Source organism: Panulirus ornatus, chromosome 46 (assembly GCF_036320965.1).
Source record: "Panulirus ornatus isolate Po-2019 chromosome 46, ASM3632096v1, whole genome shotgun sequence".
Lineage (NCBI taxonomy): Eukaryota > Metazoa > Arthropoda > Malacostraca > Decapoda > Palinuridae > Panulirus > Panulirus ornatus.
This window is the reverse complement of record NC_092269.1, coordinates 764,442-778,730: the sequence shown is the minus strand read 5'-3', so window position 1 is coordinate 778,730 and position 14,289 is coordinate 764,442. Positions and strand designations below refer to the sequence as shown.

Sequence of the window (14,289 nt, the reverse complement as noted above, 5' to 3'; positions counted from 1 at the left end):
GTGCATTACACATGATAGCTAGAGACTGAGTGAGAACGAATGTGGCCTTTTTTTTGTCTGTTTTCCTGGTGCTACCTCACTGAAGCAAGAAGTAACGATGCTGTTTCCTGTGGGATGGGGTAGCGCCAGGAATGAAAAAGTACATATGTATATGATAAGAGTTGATAGAGATGCTCCGTGGAAGGTATTAAGAGTATACAGTGTGGAAGGCAAGTTGCTAGAAGCAGTGAAAAGTTTTTATCGAGGATGTAAGGCATGTGTACGAGTAGGAAGAGAGGAAAGTGATTGGTTCTCAGTGAATGTCAGTTTGCAGCAGGGGTGTGTGATGTCTCCATGGTTGTTTAATTTGTTTATAGATGGAGTTGTTAGGGAGGTGAATGCAAGAGTTTTGGAGAGAGGGGCGAGTAGGCAGTCTGTTGTGGATGAGAGGGCCTGGGAAGTGAGTCAGTTGTTGTTCACTGATGATACAGCACTAGTGGCTGATTCGGGTGAGAAACTGCAGAAACTGGTGACTGAGTTTGGTAAAATGTGTGAAAGAAGAAAGCGAGGTAGAGCAAGGAAACACGAAAGAATGGCCCAACCCACACACATACACATGTATATACATACATGTCCACACACGCACATATCCATACCCATACATCTCAGCGTATACATATACATACACACACAGACATATATATATATGATTGGTTCTCAGTGAATGTAGGTTTGCGGCAGGGGTGTGTGATGTCTCCATGGTGTTTAATTTGTTTATGGATGGGGTTGTTAGGGAGGTGAATGCAAGAGTTTTGGAAAGAGGGGCAAGTATGAAGTCTGTTGGGGACGAGAGAGCTTGGGAAGTGAGTCAGTTGTTGTTCGCTGATGATACAGCGCTGGTGGCTGATTCATGTGAGAAACTGCAGAAGCTGGTGACTGAGTTTGGTAAAGTGTGTGAAAGAAGAAACTTAAGAGTAAATGTGAATAAGAGCAAGGTTATTAGGTACAGTAGGGTTGAGGGTCAAGTCAATTGGGAGGTAAGTTTGAATGGAGAAAAACTGGAGGAAGTAAAGTGTTTTAGATATCTGGGAGTGGATGTGGCAGCGGATGGAACCATGGAAGCGGAAGTGGATCATAGGTTGGGGGAGGGGGCGAAAATTCTGGGAGCCTTGAAGAATGTGTGGAAGTCGAGAACATTATCTCGGAAAGCAAAAATGGGTATGTTTGAAGGAATAGTGGTTCCAACAATGTTGTATGGTTGCGAGGCGTGGGCTATGGATAGAGTTGTGCGCAGGAGGATGGATGTGCTGGAAATGAGATGTTTGAGGACAATGTGTGGTGTGAGGTGGTTTGATCGAGTAAGTAACGTAAGGGTAAGAGAGATGTGTGGAAATAAAAAGAGCGTGGTTGAGAGAGCAGAAGAGGGTGTTTTGAAATGGTTTGGGCACATGGAGAGAATGAGTGAGGAAAGATTGACCAAAAGGATATATGTGTCGGAGGTGGGGGGAACGAGGAGAAGTGGGAGACCAAATTGGAGGTGGAAAGATGGAGTGAAAAAGATTTTGTGTGATCGGGGCCTGAACATGCAGGAGGGTGAAAGGAGGGCAAGGAATAGAGTGAATTGGATCGATGTGGTATACCGGGGTTGACGTGCTGTCAGTGGATTGAATCAGGGCATGTGAAGCGTCTGGGGTAAACCATGGAAAGTTGTGTGGGGCCTGGATGTGGAAAGGAAGCTGTGGTTTCGGGCAATATTGCATGACAGCTAGAGACTGAGTGTGAACGAATGGGGCCTTTGTTGTCTTTTCCTAGTGCTACCTCGCACACATGAGGGGGGAGGGGGATGGTATTCCATGTGTGGCGAGGCGGCGATGGGAATGAATAAAGGCAGACAGTGTGAATTGTGTGCATGGGTATATATGTATGTGTCTGTGTGTGTATATATATGTGTACATTGAGATGTATAGGTATGTATATTTGCGTGTGTGGACATGTATGTATATACATTGTGTATGGGGGTGGGTTGGGCCATTTCTTTCGTCTGTTTCCTTGCGCTACCTCGCAAACGCGGGAGACAGCGACAAAGCAAAATAAATAAAATAAATATTAGTTATTTATTTATTTTGCTTTGTCGCTGTCTCCCACGTTAGCGAGGTAGCGCAAGGAAACAGACGAAAGAATGGCCCAACCCACCCACATACACATGTATATACATAAACGTCCACACCCACAAATATACATACCTATACGTCTCAACATATACATATATATATATATATATATACACACACAGACATATACACATGTTCATAATTCATACTGTCTGCCTTTATTCATTCCCATCGCCACCCTGCCAAACATGAAATAACAACCCCCTCCCCCCTCATGTGCACGAGGTAGCGCTAGGAAGACAACAAAGGCCCCATTCGTTTACAATCAGTCTCTAGCTGTCGAGTAATAATGCACCAAAACCACAGCTCCCTTTCCACATCCAGGCCCCACAGAACTTTCCATGGTTTACCACAGACGCTTCACATGCCCTGGTTCAATCCACTGACAGCACGTCGACCCCGGTATACCACATCGTTCCAATTCACTCTATTCCTTGCATGCCTTTCACCCTCCTGCATGTTCAGGCCCCGATCACTCAAAATCTTTTTCACTCCATCTTTCCATCTCCAATTTGGTCTCCCACTTCTCCTCGTTCCCTCCACTTCTGACACGTATATCCTCTTGGTCAATCTTTCCTCACTCATTCTCTCCATGTGACCACACCAATTCAAAACACCCTCTTCTGCTCCCTCAACCACACTCTTTTTATTACACACATAACCACACTCTTTTTATTACCACACATCTCTCTTACCCTATTATTACTTACTCGATCAAACCACCTCACACCATATATTGTCCTCAAACATCTCATTTCCAGCACATCCACCCTCCTTCGCACAACTCTATCCATAGCCCATGCCTCGCAACCATACAACATTGTTGGAACCACTATTCCTTCAAACATACCCATTTTTGCTTTCCAAGATAATGTTCTCGACTTCCACACATTCTTCAAGGCTCCCAGAATTTTCGCCCTCTCCCCCACCCTATGATTCACTTCCGCTTCTTTGGTTCCATCCACTGCCACATCCACTCCCAGATATCTAAAACAATTTACTTCCTCCAGTTTTTCTCCATTCAAACTTACCTCCCAATTGACTTGATCCTCAACCCTACTGTACCTATTAACCTTGTTCTTATTCACATTTACTCTCAACTTTCTTCTTTCACACACTTTAACAAACTCAGTCACCAGCTTCTGAAGTTCCTCACATGAATCAGCCACCAGCGCTGTATCATCAGCAAACAACAACTGACTCACTTCCTAAGCTCTCTCATTCACAACAGACTGCATACTTGCCCCTCTCTCCAAAACCCTTGCATTCACCTCCCTAACAATCCCAGCCATAAACAAATTAAACAACCATGGAGACATCACACACCCCTGCCGCAAACCTACATTCACTGAGAACCAATCACTTTCCTCTCTTCCTACACGTACACATGCCTTACATCCTCGATAAAGTTTTTCAATGCTTCCAACAACTTGCCCCCCACACCATATATTCTTCATACCTTCCACAGAGCATCTCTATCAACTCTATCATATGCCTTCTCCAGATCCATAAATGCTACATACAAATCCATTTGCTTTTCTAAGTATTTCTCACATACATTCTTCAAAGCAAACACCTGATCCACACATCCTCCACCACTTCTGAAACCACACTGCTCCTCCCCAATCTGATGCTCTGTACATGCCTTCACCCTCTCAATCAATACCCTCCCATATAATTTCCCAGGAATACTCAACAAACTTATACCTCTGTAATTTGAGCACTCACCTTTGTCCCCTTTGCCTTTGTACAATGGCACTATGCAAGCATTCCGCCAATCCTCAGGCACCTCACCATGAATCATACATACATTAAATAACCTTGCCAACCAGTCAACAACAGTCACCCCCTTTTTTAATAAAGTCCACTGCAATGCCATCCAAACCCGCTGCCTTGCCGGCTTTCATCTTCTGCAAAGCTCTTACTACCTCTTCTCTGTTTACCAAATCATCCTCCCTAACCCTCTCACTTTGCACACCACCTCAACCAAAACATCCTATATCTGCCACTCTGTCATCAAACACATTCAACAAACCTTCAAAATACTCACTCCATCTCCTTCTCACATCACCACCACTTGTTATCACCTCCCCATTAGCCCCCTTCGCTGAAGTTCCCATATATGTTTATATCTACATGTACTTGTATGTATATGGGCATGTCTGGTCATTTATGCATATACACGTGTATATGAGTGGATGGGCCATTCCTCGTCTGTTTCCTGGTGCTACCTTGCTGACGCAGAAAAGAATGATTAAGTATAGTTATAAAAATAATAATAATAAAAACATGTAAACATAATAATAAGTGAATATTTCATAAACACAGTCAATCTTTAAGTTTTCAAATCAGACAGAATTGAATTGAAAGCGGTCTAACTTAATAACTCTCCCAGGTTAAATAACTTGACCAACTTGCCCTGTGCCGCAATGTTGGTTCACTTTCCCTCTTCCATAAGTGTTACTTTGGTTTTTCTCTCCTAAGAGCTAGCTGCTTATGTATCCCCATCCGTAGCTTGGCCATGCAATCCTAATGCATCACTATGTGGCTGTTGGCAACTCTAGGGTGGGGCGTCTTGGTAACTTTTTTCCCTACAACTTAAAAGCTTTGGAACTCTCTATACTCTCATGTCTTTCCCAATAACTATGACCTGGCATTTTTAAGAGACAGATTTTTCACTTCCTCCAAAAGTCATAAATACTTGTCCCTTCTTTTCACTTTCATTAATTTCCTTATATTTCAATAAAAGCCTGACCTTGATGTGGACTTTTGTCATGCACTTTTGTCAGCAAGTGGAGCCTCCAACATAAAAAAGTAAAAAGTCTGATGTCAGCAAAGAACACTTCTTTGAAAAATGAAGACAGAATAACCATGAAACTTAGCAAGGAACTTGACAGCAAAAATTTTAAGTTTTTTTTATAAGGGTATTGGATGGGACAAGCTTGCATTTAGGTACCCTTGTATGTTTGCGGACTGAAAGCCTGGAGCCTAAATGTGGGTGAGGAAGTACCAACAGACAGCTACCCGGAACAAAAGAGTGACACTTGAAAGTCACTGAATCACTGGCTCACTACACAGCCATCAATAATCCTCCTGATACAAAGACTATCTACATAACAGTACCAATGGATTTAGCCAAAATGGCAGGGTTAGCATGAGGTGCTCACTGCACAAGGAAGATACAGAAAGAGAGAGCACTTACAACAAGAGTTTACCAAAACACAGGGCTAGCATAGGAATATCTACAGTTACAGAGAATGAGTTACATATTGTCAACTGTTGTCATGTGTCAGATGGAGAGCTTGTATGTTTATGGACTGAAAGCTAGCATCCAACATGTTGGCATGGCAGAAAGAAAAGATAGTCACGGGAGATAAAGGAGTGACACATGACAGCCACTGAAGTGGCTATACCCGTGGATTGTAACAGTAATTTTTCAGAAAGCAGTGATTACAGTTATCAACCAAGCAGGCGTAAACCAATTACAGAAATGATAATACAACTTACCTTCATAAAGGTACAGAACTCATCTTTGTTGTATGCAGCAATCCGGGAAATGATATGGTCCAGCTCATCTTTAGGAACCTGACGCATGGCTCGCCGGAAGATGATTGCTTCTTTCCTAAGATTAATGTTACGAATAAAAATTTTAATACCTACATCTTTACCTTTTCTGTAAAATGATGTTTATGCATGCAAAAACAAAGACAGTAATTCAATTTTCAAACATACAACCCTAGGACCCTCCTTATAGAGCTCCTGTGCTCTCTCCACAGACATACATATCACCAAACCTCTTACCCAAAGTCCTGCCCTTTACCTAGGTAAATGAAGCTTCAAGGATGTGCTCCAATCAGTAGAGAAATGATGATCTCCTGTGCAGAGAGAGTTCCTCCATGAAACTGTACTACCTTTAATCTACTGACAAAGATAGAGGCTTGCTAAAGGTGATTTCCTATTCATAGTGTGTAACCACAAGAAGGCAAAGTTCAGTATCATTTGATTTCAATTTCTTCATACTTGTTTGCCATTTTCCATATAATGAAGCAGTATCAAGAACAAATGAAGAATGGCCTCATTGCTCACATCCAATATCCAGCTTTCATGTATAATTCACCAAAACCTGTGCCCCCTAATTACAGTTAAGCCCCAAAGACCTTCCTATGGTTTTCCAAACTACTTCATGTGATTTAGATTAGCTGACTGACAGCAAGTTGCCCCTGTGTACCACATCATTCTGATTCACTCTATCTCTTGCATGCCTCACTCCCTTCTGCATGGTGAGGCCCTACCCATTAAAGTATCTTTCCCTCCAACCTTCTATCTCCAGTTCAGCTTCCTTTTTTACCTTATAGCCTCTCCTTCTGAAATATAACACATACACCCTCTCAGTCAGCTACTCTTCACTCATCCTCTCCATATGTCCAAACCACTTCATCATGCTCTCTTCAGCTCTTTCAACTAAACTCTTCTTGCAACTACACCTGTCTCTAGCACTATCATTTCTTACTCACTCAATCCTCCTAACACCTCAAACACCCCATACTTAAGTCAATACAGAATATACCACAAACACTGGCAATGAAACCATCCCTACAATACCAGTATTATATGATTTTCTACTGATCTGTGCATGTTAGTCAAGCTATCATTCAAACTTGCTTGCCTAAGAAACAAATAAATTTTTTAAAAAAATGGCTATTTTAGCAAGTATATCAAGAAAATAAATGATAATATGGAAGGAAAAACTGCAACTTGAAAGAAGCAACAGATATAAAATGAAATAAAACATGTAACAAATTTTCTCAGTCATCCACTCCTTAACTATCACTTCCCATCTCTATCAATGTGGTTTACTTACTCTCTTTTTAGCATAGCTAGCTCGCTGCACTTCTTACGCAACTGGGACATTGCAGTCTTCCACAGAGCTGATATATTGGACAGCAATATCTCATTATCACTTTCCAAATCTATACACCGATTTTGGGATTCATCCAGCTGTTTCTCCAGGGTTTCTTTTTCTAACTTTAGTCTAGCTACTTCCTGAGCCAGCTGCAATACATTAGTTTGTATTAATAGGAGGAAAATAAATACAAATGCTCTCAGCCTCAGATATTTTCACAAGAGAAAATCAAAGAAACAGAATGAACCATATACCTCCAATGTACAAATGCATAAGTATAAAAATTCAGTTGCACTAAGTCTACAGTTGATTCTTGTAACAGTTTCATTTACATGTTAAAACAATTTCATAGTTCCAAATCAGCACAAAATGCATAAATCACAAGAACAAAGTCAACACTTCACTCACCTCATCTCTATCTCTACCAACAAGAAAGTCCTCAAAGAGATCCATTTGTGAATCAGCCTTATCCTTAAGTTCACTTTTCCTTCTCAGTCTTTTAGTCGATTTTACAGGTCCAGTTCTGAAGCTCTTGCCTGATTCATCATTCATCATAAAATCTGCAGCACATACAGTTTTGTTCGTAGTTAAATACCTTTCTTCTACACTACTGGCTTGTGATGATATTCTGTTACTAACATTTACATCTGTAGCATTAGTCAATGTCTCATTAACACTACTAAAATTCTCTGTTGATTTTTTATCTCTCTCTCTCGACTTACAAGTATATCGAACAGATTCTGGTACTGTACTCAGTTTATCAGTGTCACTTACTGAGGGGGCTGATTTATTTAAAGTCCAGTCTCCATTCTGTTTTGATATGCTGGCATTCACATTCACATCTATTGATTTTTCTCCTGACGATCCCTTTTCACGCGCAAGACAAGACAAAATAAACTGTACCTCTTTATTTGGCAATGGTCGGTCACATCGTTCCCTTGAACCACAAGTGGCTGTTGCATTGACTTTTTTTCCAAATCCCACTTGCTCAGTTAATGCAGCTGTTGTTGCTAGCACATTTTCAAAAGTTCTACACTTATCGCTGTCCCATTCAATCATTTTATCTTTACATTTCTTGAGAGTTTGTACACTAACATTAGTCTCACTGGCAACAACATCACCATCACTTTGATTGCTTGTTTTGACATTTCGTTTTTCAGGAACTGCAGTTTTAGGTACAACGTAATCTTTTATACAGTCATTCCCACTGACTTCATTCTTCATATCATCAGTGATAGATTCCTTATTTGCCTCAGAACTGACTTCACATGATTGTGTAACATCACATTTACTAAATGGACTACCATGATCAACTGGCATACCCAGTTCTGTAAATATGTCAGAATCATCTACATCTGAATCACCTGATACATTTTGAGGCAACCTCTGAGACAAGGAAGATTCTAGGTCACCATATAGGTCACTGTCATCAGAGTCAGGATCTGTATGTTCTGCCTCAGAGTCTGACTGTACCTCTGATGCTGAATTTGTGGGATCCTCCATGTCTTCAGTAGCTGGAGTCCTACGCATGTTATTCATGAGAAGAGATATCCCTAAAAAGATTAAAACATACATTACAATAAGCAGCAAACTCAAAGTATGAAATGAATCATAAAAAAAATGTTTTGTTGAGAATTATTAAAGTTCTATATTGTGTTCACTTTTCCTATTTATCATCACTCACTTTCTAATTCTATGGGATGAATCAAGTGAATACAACCTAAGAAAATTATACACACATCCTCTAGGAACCATGCCCAGTATGTTAGATGTTAGACATGAACTTTAATATTCATAAAATGCTTCTTACTTTTTCACTTTGTTATTTATATTTATTTTGCTTTGTCACTGTCTCCCGCGTTGGCGAGGTAGCTCAGGTAAACAGACGAAAGAATGGCCCAACCAAACCACATACACATGTATATACATACACATCCCCACGTGCACATATACATACCTATACATCTCAACATATACATATATATGTACACACAAAGACATATACATATATACACATGTACACTGGGAACTTCAGTGAAGGGGGGTAATGGGGAGGTGATAACGAGTACTGGTGATGTGAGGAGATGGAGTGAGTATTTTGAAAGTTTGTTGAATGTGTTTGATGATAGAATGGCAGATACAGGGTGTTTTGGTCTAGGTGGTGTGCAAAGTGAGAGGGTTAGGGAGAATGATTTGGTAAACAGAGAAGAGGTAGTAAAAGCTTTGCAGAAGATGAAAGCCAGCAAGGCAGCGGGTTTGGATGGTATTGCAGTGGAATTTACTAAAAATGGGGGTGACTGTATTGTTGACTGATTGGTAAGGTTATTTAATGTGTGTATGACTCATGGTGAGGTGCCTGAGGATTGGCGGAATGCTTGCATAATGCCATTGTACAAAGGCAAAGGGGATAAAAGTGAGTGCTCAAATTACAGAGGTATAAGTTTGTTGAGTATTCCTGGGAAATCATATGGGAGGGTATTGACTGAGTGGGTGAAGGCATGTACAGAGCATCAGATTGGGGAAGAACTGTGGTTTCAGAAGTGGTAGAGGTTGTGTGGATCAGGTGTTTGCTTTGAAGAATATATGTGAGAAACACTTAGAAAAGAAGAATGTATGTGAGAAATAATTGGAAAAGCATATGGATTTGTATGTAGCATTTATGGATCTGGAGAAGGCATATGATAGAGTTAATAGAGATGCTCTGTGGAAGGTATTAAGAATATATGGTGTGGGAGGCAAGTTGTTAGAAGCAGTGAAAAGTTTTCATCGAGGATGTAAGGCATGTGTACGTGTAGGAATAGAGGAAAGTGATTGGTTCTCAGTGAATGTTGGTCTGTGGCAGGGGTGTGTGATGTCTCCATGGTTGTTTAATTTGTTTATGGATGGGGTTGTTAGGGAGGTGAATGCAAGAGTTTTGGAAAGAGGAGCAAGTATGCAGTCTGTTGTGGATGAGAGAGCTTGGGAAGTGAGTCAGTTGTTGTTCGCTGATGATACAGCATTGGTGGCTGATTTGAGTGAGAAACTGCAGAAGCTGGTGACTGAGTTTGGTAAAGCATTTGAAAGAAGAAAGCTGAGAGTAAATGTGAATAAGAGCAAGGTTATTAGGTACAGTAGGGTTGAGGGACAAGTCAATTGGGAGGTAAGTTTGAATGGAGAAAAACTGGAGGAAGTGAAGTGTTTTAGATACTTCGGAGTGGACTTGGCAGTGGATGGAACCATGGAAGCAGAAGTGAATCATTGGGTGGTGGAGGGGGCAAAAGTTTTGGGAGCGCTGAAGAATGTGTGGAAGTCAAGAACATTATCTCAGAAAGCAAAAATGGGTATGTTTGAAGGAATAGTGGTTACATCAATATTATATGGTTGCGAAGCATGGGCTACAGATAGAGTTGTGCAGAGGAGGGTGGATGTGCTGGAAATGAAATGCTTGGTGTGAGGTGGTTTGATCAAGTAAGTAATAATAGGGTAAGAGAGATGTGTGGTAATAAAAAGAGTGTGGTTGAGAGAGCAGAAGAGGATGTTTTGAAATGGTTTGGTCACATGGAGAGAATGAGTGAGGAAAGATTGACCAAGAGGATATATGTGTCAGAGGTGGAGGGAACGAGGAGAAGTGGGAGACCAAATTGGAGATGGAAAGATGGAATGAAAAAGACTTTGAGTCATCGGGGCCTGAACATGCAGGAGGGTGAAAGGCGTGCAAGAAATAGAGTGAATTGGAATGATGTGGTATACCGGGGTCAACCTGCTGCCAAAGGATTGAACCAGGGCATGTGAAGCATCTGGGGTAAACCTGGGAAAGTTCTGTGGGGATTAGATGTGGAAAGGGAGCTGTGGTTTCGGTGCATTATTACATGAAAACTAAAGACTGAGTGTGAACGAATGTGGCCTTTGTTGTCTTTTCCTAGCACTACCTCACACACATGCGGGGGGAGGGGGTTGTTATTTCATGTGTGGCGGGGTGGCGATGGGAATGAATAAAGGCAGATAGTATATGTCTGTGTGTGTATATATATGTATACGTTGAGATGTATAGGTATGTATATTTGCATCTGTTGATGTGTATGTATATACATCTGTATGTGGGTGGGTTGTGCCATTCTTTCGTCTGTTTCCTTGTGCTACCTCGCTAACGCGGGAGACAGCGACAAAGTAATATATAAATAAATACTCCAAAACTAAATGTGCATTATAAGGTGAGGCTGTGATTTTAAGGGAAACCATGTGGCTAAATAAATAAAAAGTATTATTATATTATACTATGTCGCTGTCTCGTGCATTAGTGAGGGAGCGCAAGGAAACAGACGAAAGAATGGCCCAACCCACCCACATACACATGTATATACATACACGCACATATACATATCTATACATTTCAATGTATGCATACATATACATACACAGACATTTACATATACATTTTGCTTTTCCTCTGTCACTGTCTCCCGCGTTAGCAAGGTAGCGCAAGGAAACAGACGAAAGAATGGCCCAACCCACCCACATACACGTTTATACACACACGTCCTCACACGCAAATGATACATACCTATACATCTCAACGTATACATACACATACACACACAGACATATACATATATACACATGTACGGAAAGGATCACAGTTTTGCGCGTGATCAAGATATTCCTATGAGTCCACGGGGGAAAATGAAACACGAAAAGTTCCCAAGTGCACATTTGTGTAATAATCACATCATCAGGGGAGACACAAGAGAGAAATATAACAGTCAGTTGATATACATCGAAGAGACGAAGCAAGGATGCCATTTGGTAAACATGTGATTGTCCCCCACTCCCCTTACCTCCCTCCTTTGTTCTCACCTTTTTCCATTCTGTACTCAGTCTCTCCCGGTACTTCCTCACACAAGTCTCCTTCCCAAGCTCACTTACTCTCACCACCCTCTTCACCCAACATTCTCTCTTCTTTTCTGAAAACCTCTACAAATCTTCACCTTCGCCTTCACAAGATAATGATCAGACATCCCTCCAGTTATACCTCTCAGCACATTAACATCCAAAAGTCTCTCTTTCACGTGCCTATCAATCAACATGTAATCCAATAATGCTCTCTGGCCGTCTCTCCTACTTACATATGTATACTTATGAATATATCTCTTTTCAAACCAGGTATTCCCAATCACCAGTCCTTTTTAAGCACATAAATCTACAAGCTCTTCACCATTTCCATTTACAACACTGAACACCCCATGTACACCAATTATTCCCTCAACTGCCAAATTACTCACCTTTGCATTCAAATCACCGATCACTATGACCCAGTCTCGTGCATCAAAACTACTAACACACACACTCACTCAGCTGCTCCCAAAACACTTGTCTCTCATGATCTTTCTTCTCATGCCCAGATGCATATGCACCAATAATCACCCATCTCTCTCCATCCACTTTCAGTTTTACCCATATCAATCTAGAGTTTACTTTCTTACACTCTATCACATACTCCCACCACTCCTGTTTCAGGAGTAGTGCTACTCCTTCCCTTGCTCTTGTCCTCTCACTAACCCCTGACTTTATTTCCAAGACATTCCCAAACCACTCTTCCCCTTTACCCTTGAGCTTCATTTCACTCAGAGCCAAATCATCCAGGTTCCTTTCCTCAAACATACTACCTATCTCTCCTTTTTTCTCATCTTGGTTACGTCCACACACATTTAGACACCTCAATCTGAGCCTTCAAGGAGGATGAGCACTCCCTGCATGACTCCTTCTTCTGTTTCCGCTTTTAGAAAGGTAAAATACAAGGAGGGGAGGGTTTCCAGCCCTCTGCTCCCGTCCCCTGTAGTTGCCTCCTACGGCACGCAAGGAATGTGTGGGAAGTATTCTTTCTTCCCTATCCCCAGGGATATGGGAGAAATTTTGATTGTATTAGATGAGATTTAATAGTTTTTTGTTCACAGTATCAAAATATTTGATTTATTGTTAGCATTTAAAGTTTTCATTATATTATATAACTATATTTTTGGTGCTATTTTTTGTCTTCGGCCGTGGATTACACCTTTCATGACTGTCACTGAACGTAAACAACTTTGTCACACTTTTACAAGATTACTTTTACTTATTATTATTTGAGATATGCAATTGTTCCAAAATAAAAGCTCTTTAAAATGTGGACAAGAGCCATGTGACTGTTTTCAGTCATCCAAAGAACACTCATTTTGGAATGTTGTTATGCATAGCATGAAGATCCAAAATTACTTTGAGATGCCATAGACATCTCTCCAGTTGTAGATTATAGCTATCACCTGATTCAGTACACTGTAATCAGTAGGTGCAAAGAGCTTCTAACTCACAATTTCCTAATAATTCAGAGCTCTGCCCATCTGGTGTATACGTAACTTTGACACATATAAAACAAAAATATATCAGCTTCCCAGTCTGAATCAATCTCATATAGTGTAAGTAGTCTCCTAATATACGTTTTATAAGAATCCATGTTATTTCACTGGTGACCCTAAACAGATACTTTCTCATTACCTAACCTATTAAATTCCAGAGTTATCAAAGTAGAAGAATCAAAGTACACTTTTACATAATCAAAGCACACTTTTATATAACTAAACATTGATAATGATGATATGAGATGAGAGCTTTAACTCTGTGAAATAACATCAGATTTGGGTCTGTAAATAAAAGTACATCCTTAAAATACACATATTTTCAACCTTACATAGATACATGTGATTCTACAGGTTGCATACTACCATTTTTGCCTGCAACCAACTCTCATCCTTTTTTATTTACCCTGTCTAACACAATCTCTAACCTGACAATCTACCCTAACCTCACATGACTAGGGCACTAATTCAACGTTAGTGTGACTCTAGGTTACCTCTCCTGACCTGCCTAATCTCTAGCTCCACAAGGAAAAGGGAAACATTATCTGAGAAGGTCACAAACTTCCTTACCTTTAAAATTATTCCACATATTCCTATTCCATCTCAGTTTAACTGATAATTCTTAAATGTTCTATTGTATACGGTACCCTCAATGTTTCAAACACGTATGGGGTCATGCAAGCACTAAAAAAAAAACATTTCAAACTTTTACAATATGTGAAACACGAAATAAAAAAAGAAAACAGCGAAGGATGCAAAAATTAAAGGGTAAGTACATGCTATTTAACTTAATTAAATACATTAAATCTCCAAGTCTGCAGCTCTACGATGATGTAAACAAACACTGCGAGGAGAGATATTAAATCCC

General features: G+C 40.5%; 1 protein-coding gene across 2 annotated transcripts in view; it reads right to left on the bottom strand.

Moving 5' to 3' along the window:
* Positions 1-14,289, bottom strand: part of LOC139763036 (uncharacterized) — a 25,390-nt gene extending 11,101 nt beyond the window's left edge. Inside the window, exons 1-4 of one of the 2 annotated variants that reach the window (XM_071688576.1) lie at positions 14,222-14,289; positions 7,462-8,606; positions 7,012-7,202; positions 5,658-5,772 (exon numbers count right to left, since the gene is read on the bottom strand). In XM_071688576.1, the coding sequence (XP_071544677.1) occupies positions 5,658-5,772; positions 7,012-7,202; positions 7,462-8,592 (1,437 nt within the window). In that variant the 5' untranslated portion in view covers positions 8,593-8,606; positions 14,222-14,289. Of the gene's footprint in view, positions 1-5,657; positions 5,773-7,011; positions 7,203-7,461; positions 8,607-13,991 lie in introns of both variants that reach the window. The other variant, XM_071688575.1, reaches the window with a different exon arrangement.